Genomic DNA, 18,729 nt, shown 5'->3' on the forward strand with positions numbered 1-18,729 from the left:
ATCTGTTTTATACACACATCAGTGTATACATGTCCATCCCAATCTCCCAGTTCATCCCACCACCATACCCACCCCGCTTTCCCACCTCGGTGTCCATACGTTCTCTACGTCTGTGTCTCTATTTCTGCCCTGCAAACCAGTTCATCTATACCATTTTTCTAGATTCCACATATATGCTTTCATATACAATATTTGTTTTGCTTTTTCTGACTTCACTCTGTATGACAGTCTCTAGGTCCATCCACATCTCTACAAATGACCCAATTTCGTTCCTTTTTAGGGCTGAGTAATATTCCATTGTATATACGTACCACATCTTCCTAATCCATTTGCCATCGATGGGCAACCTGGTTGCTTCCATGACCTGGCTATTGTAAATACTGCTGCAGTGAATATTGGGGTGCGACTTTTTGAATTATGGTTTTCTCTGGGTATATGCCCAGTATTGGGAGTGCTGCGTCATGTGGTAGTTCTATTTTTAGTGTTTTAAGGAACCTCCATACTGTTCTCCATAGTGGCTGTATCAGTTTACATTCCCAACAGTGCAAGAGGGTTCCCTTTTCTCCACACCCTCTCCAGCATTTGTTGTTTGTAGATTTTCTGATGATGCCCATTCTAACTGGTGTGAGGTGATACCTCACTGTAGTTGTGATTTGCATTTCTCTAATACTTAGTGGCGTTGAGCAGCTTTTCATGTGCCTCTTGGCCATCTGTATGTCTTCTTTGGAGGAATGTCTGTTTAGGTCTTCTGCCCATTTTTGGACTGGGGATTTTGTTTGTTTGTTTGTTTTTAATATTGAGCTTCATGAGTTGTGTATATATTTTGGAGGTTAATGCTCTGTCCGTTGATTCGTCTGCAGATATTTTCTCCCGTTCGGTAGGGCAGTCTTTTTCTCTTCTTTAGAGTTTCCTTTGCTGTGGAAAAGATTTTAAGTTTCATTAGGTCCCACTTGTTTATTTTTGGTTTTATATCCATTACTTTTGGAGGTGGGTCAAAAAAGATCTTGCTGTGATTTATGTCAGAGAGTTCTATGTTTTCCTCTAAGAGTTTTATAGTGTCCGGTCTTATATTTAGGTCTCTAATCCACTTTGAGTTGATTTTTGTGTATGGTGTTAGAGAGTGTTCTAATTTCATTCTTTTACATGTGGCTGTCCAGTTTTCCAAGCACCACTTATACAAGAGGCTGTCTTTTCTCCTTTGTATATCCTTGTCTCCTTTGTCATAGATTAGTTGACCACAGGTGCGTGGGTGTATCTCTGGGCTTTCTATCCTGTGCTATTGATCTGTATTTCTGTTTTTGTGCCAGTACCATATTGTCTTGATTACTGTAGCTTTGTAGTATAGTATGAAGTTAGGGAGTCTTGTTCTTCCAGCTCCGTTTTTTTCCCCTCAAGATTGCTTTGGCTACTCTGGGTCTCTTGTGTCTCCATACAGATTTTAAGATTTTTTTGTTGTAGTTCTGTTAAAAAAAAAAAAAAAAAAAGCCATTGGTAATTTGATAGGGACTGCACTGAATCTGTAGATTGCTGTGGGTAGTGTACTCATTTTCACAATATTGATTCTTCCAATCCAAGAACGTGGTATATCTCTCCATCTGTGTCATCTTTGATTTCTTTCATCAGTGTCTTATACTTTTCTGAGTACAGGTCTTTTACCTCCTTAGGTAGGTTTATTCCTAGGTATTTTATTCTTTTTGCTGCAATGGTGAATAGGATTGTTTCCTTAATTTCCCTATCTGATCTTTCGTTGTTAGTGTATAGGGATGCAAGAGATTTCTGTGCATTAATTTTGTATCCTGCAACTTTACCAAATTCATTGATTAGCTCTAATAGTTTTCTGGTGGCATCTTTATGACTCTACGTATAGAATCATGTCATCTGCAAACAGTGACAGTTTTACTTCTTTGTTTCCAATTTGGATTCTTTTCATTTCTTTTTCTTCTCTGATTGCCGTGGCTAGGACTTCCAAAACTATGTTGAATAATAGTGGCGAGAGTGGACATCCTTGTCTTGTTCCTGATCTTAGAGGAAATGCTTTCAGTTTTTCACTATTGAGGATGATGTTTGCTGTGGGTTTGTCGTACATGGCCTTTATTATGTTGAGGTAGGTTCCCTCTGTGTCCACTTTCTGGAGAGTTTTTATCGTAAATGGGTGTTGAATTTTGTTACAAGCTTTTTCTGCATCTACTGAGATGATCATATGGTTTTTATTCTTCAATTTGTTAATATGGTGTATCACATTGATTGATTTGAGTATATTGAAGAATCCTTGCATCCCTGGGATAAACCCCACTTGATCATGGTGTATGATCCGTTTAATGTGCTGTTGGATTCTGTTTGCTAGTATTTTTTGAGGATTTTTGCATCTATGTTCATCAGTGATATTGGCCTGTAGTTTTCTTTCTTTGTGACATCCTTGTCTGGTTTTGGTTTCAGCGTGATGGTGGCCTCGTAGAATGAGTTTGGGAGTCTTCCTCCCTAGGCAATTTTTTGGAAGAGTTTGAGAAGGATGGCTGTTAGCTCTTCTCTAAATGTTTGATAGAATTCACCTGTGAAGCCATCTGGTCCTGGACTTCTGTTTGCTGGAAGATCTTTAATCACTGTTTCAGCTTCATTACTTGTGATTGGTCTGTTCATATTTTCTATGGTCCAGTCTTGGAAGGTTATACCTTTCTAAGAATTTGTCCATTTCTTCCAGGTTGTCCATTTTATTGGCATAGAGTTGCTTGTAGTAGTCTCTTAGGATGCTTTGTATTTCTGCGGTGTCCGTTGTAACGTTTCCTTTTTCATTTCTAATTTTATTGATTTGAGTCCTCTCTTTTTCTTGATGAGTCTGGCTAATGGTTTACCAATTTTGTTTATCTTCTCAAAGTACCAGCTTTTAGTTTTATTGATCTTTCCTATTTTCTTTGTTTCTATTTCATTTATTTCTGCTCTGATCTTTATGATTTCTTTACTTTTGCTAACTTTGGGTTTTGTTTGTTCTTCTTTCTGTAGTTCCTTTAGGTGTAACGTTCAATTATTTATTTGAGATTTTTCTTGTTTCCTGAGGTAGGCTTGTATAGCTATAAACTTCCCTCTTAGAACTGCTTTTGTTGCATCCCATAGGTTTTGGGTTGTCATGTTTCATTGTCATTTGTCTCTAGGTATTTTTTTGATTTCTTCAGTGATCTCTTGGTTATTTAGTAATGCACTGTTCGGCCTCCATGTGTTTGTGTTTTTTATGTTTTTTTCCCCCTGTAATTGATATCTAATCTCATAGCGCTGTGGTCATAAAAGATGCTTGATATGATTTCAATTTTCTTAAATTTACTGAGGCTTGATTTGTGGCCCAAGATATGATCTGTCCTGGAGAATGTTCCTTGTGCACTTGAGAAGAAAGTGTAATCTGCTGTTTTAGGATAGAATGCCCTATAAATATCAATTAAATCTACCTGGTCTGTAGTGTCATTTAAAGCTTGTGTTTCCTTGTTAATTTTCTGTCCACTGGTGTAAGTGAGGTGTTAAAAGTCACCCACTATTACTGTGTTACTGTCGATTTCCTCTTTTATAGCTGTTAGCATTTGCGTTATGTATTGAGGTGCTCCTGTGTTGGGTGCATATATAATTGTTATATTTTCTTCTTGGATTGATCCCTTGATCATTATGTAGTGTCCTTCCTTGTCTCTTGTAACATTCTTTATTTGGAAGTCTATTTTATCTGATAGGAGTATAGCTACTCCAGCTTTCTTTTGATGTCCGTTTGCCTGGAATATCTTTTTCCATCCCCTCACTTTGTCTTTATGTGTCCCTAGGTCTGAAGTGGGTCTCTTGTAGACAGCATATATATGGGTCTTGTTTTTGTATCTATTCAGCGAGCCTGTGTCTTTTGGTTGGAGCAATTAATCCATTCACACTTAAGGTAATTATCGATACGTATGTTCCTATTACCATTTTCTTCATTGTTTTGGGTTTGTTTTTGTAGGTCCGTTTCTTCTCTTGTGTTTCCCACTTAGAGAAGTTCCTTTAGCATTTGTTGTGGAGCTGGTTTGGTGGTGCTGAATTCTTTTAGCTTTTGCTTGTTTGTAAAGCTTCTGATTCCTCCGTCAAGTTTGAATGAAATCCTTGCTGAGTCGAGTAATCTTGGTTGTAGGTTCTTCCCTTTCATCACTTTAAATGTATCCTGCCACTCCCTTCTGGTTTGTAGAGTTTCTGCTGAGAAATCAGGGGGTAACCTTATGGGACTCCTCTTGTATGTTGTCATTTTCCCCTTGTTGCTTTTAATAATTTTTCTTTAATTCTTGTCAGTCTGATTACTGTGTGTCTCAGCATGTTTCTCTTTGGGTTTGTCCTGCCTGGGACTCTGCGCTTCCTGGACTTGGGTGGCTGTTTCCTTTCCCAAGTTAGGGAAGTTTTTGACTATAATCTCTTCAAATCCCTCTCCCTCTCCCTCTCCCCCTCTCCCCCTCTCTCCCTCTTCTCCCTCTCTCCCCTCCTCCTCTGGGACCCCTATAATGCGAATACTGGTACATTTAATATTGTCCTAGAGGTTTCTCAGGCGGTCATTTCTTCTCATTCTTTTTTCTCTATTCTGTTCTGCGGCCGTGATTTCCACCATTCTGTCTTCCAGGTCACTTATCCTTTCTTCTGCCTCAGTTATTCTGCTGTTGATTCCTTCTAGTGTAGTTTTCAGTTATTGTATTGTTCATCTCTGTTTGTTTGTTCTTTAATTCTTCTAGGTCTTTGTTAAACATTTCTTGCATCTTCTTGATCTTTGCCTCCATTCTTTTTCCGAGGTGCTGGATCATCTTCACTATCATTATTCTGAATTCTTTTTCTGAAAGGTTGCCTATCTCCACTTCATTTAGTTGTTTTTCTGGGGTTTTATCTTGTTCCTTCATCTGGTACATAGCCCTCTGCCTTTTCATTTTGTCTGTCTTTCTGTGAATGTCGTTTTCGTTCCACAGGCTGCAGGATTGTAGTTCTTCTTACTTCTGCCGTCTGCCCTCTGGTGGGTGAGGCTATCTAAGAGGCTTTTGCCAGCTTCCTGATGGGAGGGACTGGTGGTGGGTAGAGCTGGGTGTTGCTCTGGTGGGCAGAGCTCAGTAAAACTTTAATACCCGTCTGCTGATGGGTGGGGCTGGGTTCCCTCGCTTTTGGTTGTTCGGCCTGAGGTGACCCAGCACTGGAGCCTAGGCTCTTCGGTGGGGCTAATGGTGGACTCTGGGAGGGCTCACGCCAAGGGGTACTTCCCAGAACTTCTGCCGCCAGTGTCCTTGTCCCCACAGTGAGCCACAGCCACCCCCCGCCTCTGCAGGAGACCCTCCAACACTAGCAGGTAGGTCTGGTTCAGTCTCCCCCAGGGTCACTGCTCCTTCCCCTGGGTCCCGATGCGCACACTACTTTGTGTGAGCCCTCCACGAGTGGAGTCTCTTGTTTCCCCCAGTCCTGTTGAAGTCCTGCAATCAAATTCCGCGAACCTTCGAAGTCTGATTCTCTGAGAAATCCTCCTCCCGGTGCTGGACCCCCAGGTTGGGAAGCCTGACGTGGGGCTCAGAACCTTCACTCCAGTGGGTGGACTTCTGTGGTCTAAGTGTTCTCCAGTTGGTGAGTTGCCCACCCAGCAGTTATGGGATTTCATTTTATCATGATTGCACCCCTCCTACCGTCTCACTGCAGCTTCTCCTTTGTCTTTGGATGTGGGGTATCTTTTTTGGTGAGTTCCAGCGTCTTCCTGTCGATGATTGTTCAGCAGTTAGTTGTGATTCCGGTGCTCTCGTGAGAGTGAGTGCGCGTGCGTCCTTCTACTCTGCCATCTTGAACCAATCTCTGTTAGCATCCTTGCTCTTGATGCATTGAATCCTTGCTCTTTCTTTCAACTGAGATAAACTCTTCTGCTCATTTTGCTCATCTCTCTCTGTCTCTGTTAAATTAGGTGAAACGGTTACCTCTGGCGGTCTTGAAGAGGTGTCTTTATGTGGGACGCGCCCCTGGTACAGTTTGTGTGTGTCCAGTGGCTTTGGTGGGGGAGCTGAATTTGACTGGAACCTAAGCCATGTACTCTCTCACCGTGTGCTTAGCAGCTGTCAACTTGGTTGGTAGGTGGTGGGGCTTGAGACAGAGGAGCTGGAGCTGGAGCCAGGGGTGGGGTGAGGCCTGCGCTGGCTCAGCTCCCACTGGGTGCTCTTTCCCCTCCCAGTATTGGTACCCTCAGTCCCGGAGGGGACCAGTGTGGACCAAGCGGGGCTGGTGTGTGTGTGTGTGTGTGTGTGTGGCGGGGGCGCGGGGTGGCGGTTGGCAAGGGCCAGGGCATGGGGTGTGTGGTCTGGCTGCCGTCAGAGATCTGGTCTGCGTCTGATGCGCTGCCTTGTGCAATTGCCAGTAATGGCTGCCCCTTCCCTGCTCAGATGCCACTTAGGGTTTGAGCCACCACAGCAGTTTGTGGCCAGGCTTCTTCCTTGGTCATGGCAGCTCTCACTCCATTGTGGAGCTGCAACACAATGCAGATGCTACTGGAGTGTTTTAGCTTGGTTCAGGCTGGGGTGCACACTGGGTTGGTCACAGGAAACCAGTCAGCCAGCAGTGCAGTTTCAATCTGCCGTCTCTGCCCAGCTTTGGGAGCCAGTAAAAATCCATGCACTCCGTACCAGCAGAGTTCCAGGCTTCCCACAGCCTTCCAGCCAGCCAAGCAGACTCGTCTTCCTGTTGCTGGACCCCAGGGCTGGGCACCCAATAGGTGGCTCCAACTTCCCACTCCCCAGGGAGGGTGTCTGCCCGAGTGAATCTCCCTTTTCCTCTGAGTCCCCTCCCACGGGCACAGGTCACCTGATCACGTCTCTTCCCTTCCCACCTGAAGAGTCATGGGGATCTCTGGTACAGACTTGGGTTGCACAGGAGTCTTTCTGCCAGTCTCCAGCTAGTTTTCAGTGACAGCTGTTCCACATGTAGATGATGCATTTTTGATGTGTTCATGAGGGGAGGGGAGCCCTGTGTCCTCCTGGTTCAGCATCTTGATTCGAGTCACTAGTATCAGCTTAAAATGTACTGTTCTACCTCTGAGATGTTTTATGTAAGCCCCATGGTAACCACAAAAGACAAAGAAAGAAAGGGGAAACAGAATATACCACCACAGAGAATAACAAATTTACAAAGGTAGGCAGAGATGGGCGGGGGGTGGGGGGGGTGCGCGGGGCACCGGGAGAGAAGCAACAGAAATACAAATCAACCAGAAAGCAGATGTTAAGGTGGCAGGAGTTAAGTCCTTACATATCAACAAATACTCTAAATGCAGGTGGGCTGAACTCACCAATCAGGAGGCACCGCGTGGCTGGATATATTTTTAAAAAGACTCAACTGTATGCTGCCTACGAGAGTCCACTTGAGCCTTCAGGACGCATGCAGACTCAAAGTGACAGGACAGGAAGACGTATTCTGTGCAAGTGGAAACCAAAAGAAAACAAGGGTATCTATACTCTTATCAGACAAAACACTTACTTTATGACAAAATGGTAACAAGAGTCAAAGAAGGTCATCATTGTAAATGCTGTAAAGAGATCAATCCATCAAGTAGATGTAACAGTCATAAGTATAAAGTATGTACGCACCCAGCAATGGGAGGACCTGAATATGTTAGGCAAATACTAACAGAAATGAAGGGAAACCAGACAATAATACAATAATCATAGGAGACCTCAGTACCACACTTTGAACAAAGGATAGATAACCCAGAAAGAAATTCAACAAGGAAATAATGGACTTGAACCAAACATTAAGCCAAATGGACCTAAGAGAGAGAGAGATAGATACCTCTAGAATATTCCATCCAACAGCAGCAGGATACGTTCTTATCAATGGCACATGGTACCCTCTCAAGGACATCATGTGACAGGGCATAAAACAAGTCTTAGAAAACCTAAGATGACTGAAATCATATGAAGTATGTTTTCTGACCACCATGGTATGAAACTAGAAATCGAAAACATGAGAAAAGCTGAAAAATCTAGAAATATGTAGAAACTAAACAACACACTCCTGAACAAAGATTATCTCAAAACAAATGAAAATGGAAACAGCATACCCAAACGTACAGGACACTGCCAAAGCAGTTCAGTGAGGGAAGTTTAGTTAAAAATGCATATATTAACATTTTAAGATCACAAATAAACAGTACAACTTTATACCTTAAAGAACTAGAAAAAGAAGAATAAGAGCAAAGTTAACATAAGGAAGGAAATAATAAAGATCACAGCCAAAATAAAAGAAATAGAAATGAGTAAAATGATAGAAAAGATCAATAAGAGCTGGTTTTCCAAAAAGATAAAATTGACAAATCCTTAGTGGAACTAAGAAAAAAAGGGAGAAGACTCAAAATCAGAAATGTAAGAGAAGAAATTCAAATGGACACTAAAGAAATACACAGGATCATAAGGGACTACTAAGAACAAGTATACACCAACAAATTGGACAACCTAGAAGAAACGGGTAAGTTCCTAGATTGATTCAACTTATCAAGACTGAACCAGAAAGAAAAAGTCTGAACAAGCCAATAATGAGTAAGGAGCTTGTATGAGTAATCAGCAATCTCCCAATACAGAAAACACCAGGACCAGATGGTTTCATTGGAGAATTCTACCAAACGTTTAGCGAAGAATTACCACCTACCATTCTCAAACGCTCCTGAAAAACTGAAGAGCAGGGAGCACTTCCAAACACATTCTACGAGGCCCAGCATTGCTCTGATACCATAGCCAGATAAGGACACTTCAAGAAAAGAGAACTCTAGACTAATATTCCTGATGAACACAGATGCAAAATTCCTCAACAAAATATTAGCAAACCAAATTCAAGAACTTATTAAAAGGGTTATAAACCATGATCAAGTGAGATTTTTCCCTAGGATACAGGGCTGGTTCAACATACACAAATCAGTAAATGTGATAAAACCACATTAACAGAATGAAAGGGAACAGTCACACGATCATCTCAACAGATGTAGATAGTGCACTTAACAAAATACAGCATCATTTTATAATAGTAAAAAGCTTCAGCATATTGGGGGTAGAAGGAAAATACCGCAACCTAATAAAAGCCATATGCAGTAAACCCACAGCTAAAATTATGCTCAATGCATAAAAAAAAATTAAAGCCTTTACTCTAAGATCAGTAACAAGACAAGGGTATTCACTCTCACAAATTGTTCAACGCAGTCCTAGCAGTCCTAGCTAGAGGAATCAAGCAAGACCAAGAAAAGCTATCCAAATCTGAAAGAGAGCAGCAGAATTGTCACTGTTTGCAGGTGATATAATCTTATCTATTAAAAACCCCACAGACTCAACTTTAGAAACTACTGATATAATAAATGAACTCAGTAAATTTGCAAGATATAAAAATCAATACATAGAAATAAGCTTCATTTCTATACACTGAGAATGAAACATCAAAAACAATAAAATGCCTGGGAATAAATTTAACCAAGGAAGTGAATGAAAGATGTACAATGAAAATGAAAATTATAACTTTGCTGAAAGAAACCGAAGAAGACACGAACAAGTGGAGGGACATCCTGTGTTCATTCATCAGTTGGAAGAGTTCATATGGTTAGAATTTTCACGCTACCCAAAGCCGTCCATTCATTCAATGCAATCTCTGTACAAATCTCAATGGCATTTTTCACAGAAAAAGGAAAAGATCCTAAAATTTGTATGAAACCACAAAAGACCCCAAATAGTGAAAGCAGTGATGAGAAAGAAAAACAAAACCAGATGTATCACACTTCCTGATTTCAAAGTATACTAGAAAGCAACAGTAAGTAAAACACTATGGGACTGGCATAAAAAGAGACACACAGACCAGTGGAACACAACAGTGACCTCAGAATTAACCCCCCACATATATGGTCAACTAATATTTGATAAGGGAGCCAAGAATGTCCAATGGGAAAAGGAAAGTCTTTTCAACAGATAGTGTTGAGAAAAGTTAACAAACACATAAGAAAAATGAAACGGGACACCTGTCTTACGCCACTCACAAAAATTAACTTGAAGTGGATTGAATACTCAAATGTTAAGACCTAAAATCATAAAACACTTAGAAGAAAACATAGGTGGTAAGCTCCTTGACAGCAGTCTTGGATTTGGCGACAAAAGCAAAAATAAACAAGTGAAACTACATTAAACTACAAAGCTTCTGCACAGCAAAGGAAACCATCAACAAAAAAAGAGGCAACCTACCAAATGGGAGAAGTTATTTGCAAATTATATATTTGATCAGGGGCTAACATCCAAAATATGTAAAGAACTCATACAATTCAACAGCAGAAGAACAAACAATACAGTTTAAAGTGGGCAGAGGGAACCCTTGTGCACTGCTGGTGGGAATGTAAATTGGTGCAGCCACTGTAGAAAACAATATGGAGCTTCCTCAAATAACTAAAAACAGAGCTACCATACGATCCAGCAATTCAATTCTGGGTATTTATTAAAAGGAAATAAAACATTACCTTGAAAAGACGTACACACCCCCGTGTTTATCGTAGCATTATTTACAATAGCCAACACATGGAATATCCCATTAATGGACAAATGGATAAAGAAAAAGTGGTACAGGTACTCCCTGCTTTCCAAAAGTTTGCATTATACCACTTTGCTTTTACAAAAGACTTACATCAGTACAGTAATGGCTTTTTTCATAAAGGCGAAAATCTTCTTTGGATTTCTTTTGGTTAGTGAAAACAGGTACTAATGTGGGACTTCTGTAAAGGCGGCATAATTTGAACTTCAGAAAAGCGGGGGATGCTCTTCTCTTTATACCATTTTGCTTAGGAAAGTTTTCACAGGAACGCTCTACTTTCGGAGAGCAGGGCAAACTGTGTGTGTGCACGAATACTATCCAGCTATAAAAAAGGAAATCTTGCCATTTGCGACAACACGGATGGACCTTGAGGGCATTACACTAAGTGAAATAAGTCAGACGTGGAAAGACAACCGTATGACCTCACTTACATGTGGCATGTAAAACGAAACAAAACAAACTCATATGTCAAACACACGCAGCTTTGTGGTTGGCAGAGGTGGGGATCAAGGGATGGGCAAAAGGGGTGAGTGGTCAAAAGGCACAAACTTCCAGTTATAAAGTCAGCCAGTCCCAGGGATGCAACACATAGCACGACAACAAATAACACACGCAAACAAGGTTACGCACTGATCAGTCAACGAAACTGTTGTGACCAGAGGCCCCCGATAATCTGAACTATTTCCCCCTGGAGCACTGGTTCAGTATTCACCAGTTCAGTGTCTGTGTTGATGTTACAGAACGTCACTAGTGTGAAGAACAAGAATCAACTATAATTTAAATAACTTAAAATCCAGGTGTTCAGTCACATCAGCCACATCTGAAGGGCTGGATGGCCAATGTGGCAGCCATACTGCACAGATTCAGAACATTTCCATCACTGCACGGAGTGGGTGTCAAGCAGTGCTGTTGTAGCGCATTACTCCTCTGGGCCTGGCCACAGGCAGCCTTTTCCTAGCGCCCTGGGTGCTGGTTCTCTCACTGTACACTACGGACCTTTATATACAAACATCGCCTTCCCTTCTCAGCTGGAAAGTCCTCGTGGTTGGCCTCTCATACAGTGCACGTCTGTGCCTTGCCCAGGGATCTGCAAATAGTAGTTCCACACAGGAGCTCTGCAAGTTCCTGACAACCATGAGTCAGAGGAGATCACCTGAGCCATGTCATGGAGAATGGCAGAGTAGGGCCCTCTGAGAATCAGTACCTCCACTGAAGCTACCAACAAGCTGGCAGAATAATGGCAGAACCAATGTCTTTGGAATGCTGGATTCAGATCAGATAGTTACAGAAACCAGGGGAAGGATGCTGGGAAAACTCGGTGAGTGCTGTGGCGCTGTTCTGTACTCGCCTGCCACCCCAGCTCCCAGCTGCCAGCACAGACCATGCCCCTGGTGTGGGTTGCCGGTTCTGGGCACAAGGGGTGGGGTGGCCATAGGGACCTTGCTCTTCTAAATGCACAAATGTCGTTGTGCATTTGACCTGTCTGGTAGTGACCTGAGGGGCCGGCACAGAGCCTTCCCTTGCTTTGCTCTTTCAGCTCCAGCCACTTCCAGGAGGCACGAATCAAAAGCATTTAAAGACTATCCATGCTATCCACGGGCAGCTGGGGCAAGCAGCAGACGGAACCAACAACCTAGACGGGAGGAGGCCACGGAGGAGGGTCCTTGGGGGAACAAGGGCTTCAAAGGCTGCCTAGTGCATTTGCACGCCAAACCCTGACACGGGCTCAGAAGAGAACTGACAACACTGACACTTACACCACTCCTTGGGCTCCAAGGTGAAAGCTGGAGTGGAGTCGCAGGCAGCCCGGCCGAGCACTGAAGAAGCAGCCCAAAACCAACCTGCAAAGTGCGGGAGGAGATCTTTTTGGTGCTGGGTGTTTAAGGAAATCTCGGTAACTACATAAGTAAATGTTGGTGTGTTACTCTTCTTTTTATTTACATGATTTAAAAGACAAGTGCATAAAACTAATTATAAATCTAATGTTAATGGGGATACAGTATTCTAAGATGTAACTTGTGATGGCAACAATAACAGCATCAAGTGGGAGAGAGGACAGAGCTGTACAGGAGCAGGGTTTTTGCGAAGCTGTTGGAACCAGTATCAATTCAAACTATATTGTTATCAATTCAGGATGTTAATTATAGTCATCAGAATAACCACTAAGAAAAAACTTAAAAACACACAGAAAAGGAAACAAGGTGGGAATTGAAATGATACATTAGCAAAACCAAATCAAACACAAAAGGAAACAGTTTTGGAAGAAATTGGGGGGAAAAGATGAAACTCGTAGAAAACAAATGGAAATAAGATAGAAATAGGTACTCCCTAATTTAGAAGTTGCTTTATATTTAAGCAGATTAAATTCACCAGAGGTACTGGCAACATGGATTATAAAAGCATAAGCCAATTATATACTATCCACAAGCGACTCATTTTAGAGCCAGAGTCACAAACAGATTGAAAGTACGGAAACGTGTTTTCCACGCATTAATAACCAGTAGAAAGCTGGCACGATATGTATATAGCTGATGCACTGTTATACAGCAGAAACTAACAAACACACACCATTGTAAAGCAACTATACTCTAATAAAGATGTTTAAAAAACTAATAAAATAAAATGAAAACAAAACAAAAAAAGAAAGCTGCCATGGCTACTAGTATCAGGAAATAGACTCTTAAGTCACAACCTGTTACAGGAGACCAAAAAGGGGCATTATATACTGATAAAGTCAATCCATCAAAAAGACATCGCAATTATAAAGATACACACACCAAACAGCAGGACCCACCCCCACCCAAATCCAGGAAGCAAAGCTTGACAGAACTGAAGGGAGAAACAGACCTACATTAACAGCTGAAGACCTCAACACCCCAATTTCAATACTGGGCACACAGAACATCTAGACAGAAGAATAAGGAAACAGAGGACCTGAACCCCACATACCAGCCAGACCTAACAGACACGCGCAGAACTCTCCACCCACAACCACAGAGCACACTCCTCTCAGTGCACTGGAACATTCTCCAGGATAGACCACATGTTAGGCCACCAAACAAGTCTCCATAAATTAAGAAAGATTAAAATCTTACGAAATATCTTCTCTAACCAAATGCAATAAAGCTAGAGATCCATAAAGAAGGAAAAGTGAAAGATTCCAAATATGTGGAAATTAAACAACATAGTCTTAAGACAACCAAATCAAAAATGAAATCACGAGGAAAATTAGAAAACACTTTGAGACAAAGGAAAACAAAAACACAGCATACCAAAATTTAAGGAATGTAGCAAAAACAATGGTCAGACTTGTTGACAAAAATTCAATCAACCATCAAATGAAGAAAGAAAAAAGGGAATTTTATTCAAGCCAAACTGAGGATTCTGAGAACTGTTCCACCTGTTTAGAAATCCAAGGCACAGTCAGACATTTTTGAAACGAAGGATCGTGTATATAACAATGACATACTGGTATTTTATAGAAACGTCACCACAATACGTAGTCCAGGTAAGCACGTACAAAGGAGCAGCGTGTCACCGTGACCCCAACAGAGCTGGGAAAGAGTGCTATTCTTTCAAGAAGTTACACTGCTAGCATCAGAAGGAAAGGAACAGTGATCTTTGTGGTTGAGCGGCCGCTCCGCCTTTGAGGAGCTCTGGTTAATGTGCAATGCGACACACACTGCACATTAGGGGGGCATGGAGGAGACCCGGACACACACACAAGAAGAATTTTTAAATCTTTCTTGTCCTGCCTTAAAATATAAATTTCATTTCACCACACTTTAGTGCCTACATTAAAAAAGAAAGATTGCAAATGAGTAACCTAACGCTACTCTCCTTTAGGAACTAAGGAAAGGAAGAGCAAACTCAACTCAATGCCAGTAAACTGAGAAAATAGTCAAGATTAGAAGCACAGATAAAACAGAGCACAGAAAAAGAGATGCAACAAAACCAAACATTGGTGCCTTGAAGAGCCCAACAAAATTGACACACCTCTTTCCAGACTGATTCAGAAAAAAAAGGAAAAAAAAAAAAACTCAAATAACTAATATCAAAAATGAAAGTGGGGGGCTTCCCTGGTGGCGCAGTGGTTGAGAGTCTGCCTGCTGATGCAGGGGACACGGGTTCGTGCCCCAGTCCGGGAAGATCCCACATGCCGCGGAGCGGCTGGGCCCGTAAGCCATGGCCGCTGAGCCTGCGTGTCTGGAGCCTGTGCTCTGCAACGGGAGAGGCCACAACGGTGAGAGGCCCGCATACCACCAAAAAAAAAAAAAAAAGAAAAAAGTGGGGACATCATCTACCTTACAGAAATAAAAATGCCAACTTATCAAAAGTTCCTAGAAACATAAATCACCAAAACTGTCTCAAGTAATAGAAAATTTGAAGAGATCTGCAACAAGAGACTTCATCAGTAATAGAAAAAACCTCCCCAAAACAAAAGGATGGCTTTACTGGTGAATTGTACCAAACCCTGAAAGAATTAACACCAATCCTTCTCAAACTCTTCCAGAAAATATCAGAGAAGGGAACACTCCCGAACTCGTTCTATGAACCCAGCATTACCCTGATACCAAAGCCAGACAGACAGGCTCCGTAAGAGAATTATAGACTAATAACCCTTATGGGCACTGATGCAAAGATCCTCAACAAAATACGAGGAAATGGACTCCAACCTCAGAGTAAAAGGATTTCTCACCATGGCCAGGTGGGATTTGTCCCAGCACTGCAAGGGTGATTCAACATCTAGCATCAGGCTTCCCTGGTGGCGCAGTGGTTAAGAATCTGCCTGCCAATGCAGGGGACGCGGGTTCGAGCCCTGGCCTGGAAAGATCCAACATGCCACGGAGCAACTAAGCCCCTGCGCCACAACTACTGAGCCTGCGCTCTAGAGCCCACGAGCCACAACTACTGAGCCCATGCACCTAGAGCCCGTGCTCCGCAACAAAGAGTAGCCCCTGCTCGCCACAACCAGAGAAAAGCCCGCGTGCAGCAACGAAGACCCAACGCGGCCAAAAATTAAATTAAAAAGAAAATCTAGTATCGAATGTTGTAATATACAACTTTAACAAAGGAGAAAAAACACAGGTTCATCTCAACTGATGCAAAAAAAAGTATTTGACAAAATTCAACACCATTTCACGATAAAAACACACAGCAAACTAAGACTAGAAGAGAACTTCTTCAGCACAACAAAGGACATTGCTGAAAACCCACAGATGACATCACACTCACTGGTGAAAGGTGAAAACGTTCCCCTGAGATCAGAAACAAGACAAGGATGCCCTCTTTCACCACTGCTATTCAACACTGTACTGGATGTTCTAGCCAGAGCAATCAGGCAAGAAAAAAAGAAAAAATATTCAAATTGGAAAAGCAGAAGTAAAACCGTCTCTATCATAGACAACATGATCCTGTATACGAGACGTCCCAAAGATAACACAGAATAAGTACTAGAGCTAATAAATTAATCCAGCAAAGTTTCAAGAGAAAAGATCACCACACAAAGGCAGCTGTGTTCCTCTACACCAGCAATGACAATCCAAAAAGGAAACTGGGAAACTCTGTAAATACATAATATCTACAAATATACAGCAGCATCCAAAAGAATACTAAGAATAAAATTAAACAAGGAAACTGAAAAGTAGAAACATCAAAAACCAGTAAAAATGACAAAACACTGCTGAAAGAAATTAAAGACAAATAAAAGGAAAGACACTGTGTTCATGGACTGGAAGCCTTAATATTGTTAAATAGCAAAACTACCTAAAGCCACCTACAATGGCCTTTGCTTTTTTGAAAAGCCAGTCCTTAAATTCTTCAATTTCATGATGTTCAAAGAGAATAAGTACAAACCCCACAGCTGTGCTGTCACTTCAATATACAGACAATATTTCAAAGTTCACAAACACCTATCTTAGTGGAAGTTACTGGTCATTAATCAACAGCACTTCAAAAATTCTTGCAAGTTGATGAAATAATTTTTATTTTAGAAAGTGTTTACAGTTTACATCTTTACTCTTTCTCCACGATTTTATTTTGTCGATTGGAAGCTGTTGTGTAGGCGTCCCGTCCTAAGGGAACTTGGAATTTTTTTGTTTTTTTTTTTCTTTAAATGTTTCAGCCACGCTGCGCAGCATGCTGGACGTCTCAGTTCCCTGACCAGGGATCGAACCCAAGCCCCCTGCAGTGGAAGCACGGAGTCTTAACCACTGGACCACTGGGGAAGTCCCCATAAACGTTTCTTATTAATGCCATAATGCATTCAACCTGTATCTATCAGAATAAGTTTGTCAAGTAATCCAATGAAATAATTATAAGATGAAGTGTTTGCTTGTGAAACTGCATAAAAGCTATACACTACTTTGGGAAAAAAACTTTTAATGTTCCTTAGTCTTAAGATTTACTATTTCCCAAAATCATACAAGAGTTTCTAACTAGAAATGTTTGAAAAAACAGTAACAAAAAGCTCAAAGCCCACCTGAAATCGGCTCCGGGTGAGGACAGAGGCCCTTCAAGTGCAGAGGAAGCTGCTTCTGTAACTTGGTCTGGCTGCTCTAGAACGCATGTTTTATCTCCAAATAAGGATTCATTTCAAACAGGGATTTCTTTTATTTTCCTAGAACCCAAATGCTTAGTGATATCCCTACTTTCATACTTGGAATTTCTGAAGCTTTCCTGAGTCTGGGATGCAAAGCTCTTTCATCCACCTTCCCGTTGTGATCAGAGTAGCAAAAGTGAGTGCTGAGACCAAGGTTTTTCCCTCTCCTAAACACTTTCCCTTCTAGAGAACAGTTCTGTCATAAAATGTCAAAAATAGAAGAGAAAAATGTGAAAGGGAAAAACCTACAAAAATATCCTAAAATGTCAAATACAATCATTTCTAAATGTAATAAGCCATAATCATAGCCTGACCTTATTCCTGTGCTGCTAATATGACTCTCACAGAGTCTCCGGGACGAAGTCTTCCGGGTGTGATTTCCATGGCGCCGTGAGGCAGGTCGCAGAACGCTCACGTGCACAATGAACTACCACAGCTCTTGGTCCGCTCACAGCACTCGCGATCTGCTCTGGTCTTGATTCCGTGCTCTGCACAAGTCTGCCCTTCTACATCCATTTTAACCCTAACCTGATCTATGATTATGGCCTAGTCATTCACCCATGCCAGCATTCACTTCATCATGACCTGGATTAAACTCGGGATACAACTCTGGTGCTTCGGGACGATGAGCCCACTGATTGCCTGGATCAAAGTTTAGGACACTCTCTCCACACGCATGCCGCTTCTCTGCTGACTCCCCAGGACCTCACATCCAGGGCTCCCACCCTTCCCAAGTTCTGCCAAGGATGTTGGGGTCTGTTGCCTGGTCAATCAAGCACTTCACCTGGGCCTCTTCTGAAAGTCCACTGCCTGGTTCCCGGGCACGGATGTTGTGATCTCTGCTTCCTTGCGCTACAGCGATGTAATGCTCAAAGGCAGGCACCTTCTCATGGCCCAGAAGTAACTCATCACTGGAAAAAAGATTAAACAAACATGAAGACACAAACCACATATGATTTTTCCTGTCCAAACCAGACATTCCCTCTCACCACGCAGAATATTTTTGTTGTTCATAACCTTAAAGCCAAGAGATTCGATCTGCAGGAAACCAGAACATGATAGATGCTGGGAACGCCTGTCTTCACGTGTCTGTGTGGACTCACTTTTACTTCGCTTGGGTTAGTACCCAGAATGGAACGCAGGGTCCTATGGTACCCCACGTTTAACTCTTTGAGGAACTGCCACACCTCCCCACAGTGGCTGCAGCATTTTACCTTCCCAGCAGAAACACCGAGGGCTTCGACTTCTCCAGCCCTCACAACGACTCGCTATGTTCCATTTTTTGATTCCAACAATTCTAGTGGGTGTGAAGTGGAGTCCCACTGCATTTATCTGATGACTAATGATGGTCAGCATCTTGCCATGTGCTTGTTGGCCATCTGTGTGTCTTCTTTAGAGCAACGTCCGTTCAGGTACTATGGTCATTTTTTAATTGGGTGGTCTTTTTATTATTCAGCGGTAAGGGTTTTTTTATGTATTCTGTACACAAGTCCCTTAGCAGCTGTATGACTTTCAAATGTTTTCTCCCATTCTGTGGGCTGTATTTTTACTTTCCTGATGGCAAGCACTAAAGTTTTCAA

The 18,729-nt window shown here is 42.0% G+C and overlaps 2 protein-coding genes across 9 annotated transcripts in view; one reads left to right on the forward strand and one right to left on the reverse strand.

The window, feature by feature from the left end:
- Positions 1-18,729, forward strand: part of SPIDR (scaffold protein involved in DNA repair) — a 403,848-nt gene that overhangs the window by 367,985 nt on the left and 17,134 nt on the right. Inside the window, exon 21 of one of the 6 annotated variants that reach the window (XR_009559679.1) lies at positions 5,426-5,586. The exons of the other annotated variants lie outside the window; for them this stretch is intronic. The gene's annotated coding sequence lies outside the window, so the exon portion shown is untranslated. The remainder of the gene's footprint in view (positions 1-5,425; positions 5,587-18,729) is intronic. 6 annotated transcript variants of the gene reach the window in all.
- The window catches only part of PRKDC (protein kinase, DNA-activated, catalytic subunit), a 159,294-nt gene continuing 147,850 nt past the window's right edge, over positions 7,286-18,729 (reverse strand). For 2 of the 3 annotated variants that reach the window (XM_060287682.1, XM_060287681.1), the window contains exon 86: positions 16,629-18,060. In XM_060287682.1, coding sequence (XP_060143665.1) covers positions 17,856-18,060 — 205 coding nt within the window. In that variant the 3' untranslated portion in view covers positions 16,629-17,855. Of the gene's footprint in view, positions 7,411-12,305; positions 12,390-16,628; positions 18,061-18,729 lie in introns of those variants that run through there. The other variant, XM_060287680.1, reaches the window with a different exon arrangement.

This window comes from Globicephala melas, chromosome 17 (assembly GCF_963455315.2).
Source record: "Globicephala melas chromosome 17, mGloMel1.2, whole genome shotgun sequence".
Lineage (NCBI taxonomy): Eukaryota > Metazoa > Chordata > Mammalia > Artiodactyla > Delphinidae > Globicephala > Globicephala melas.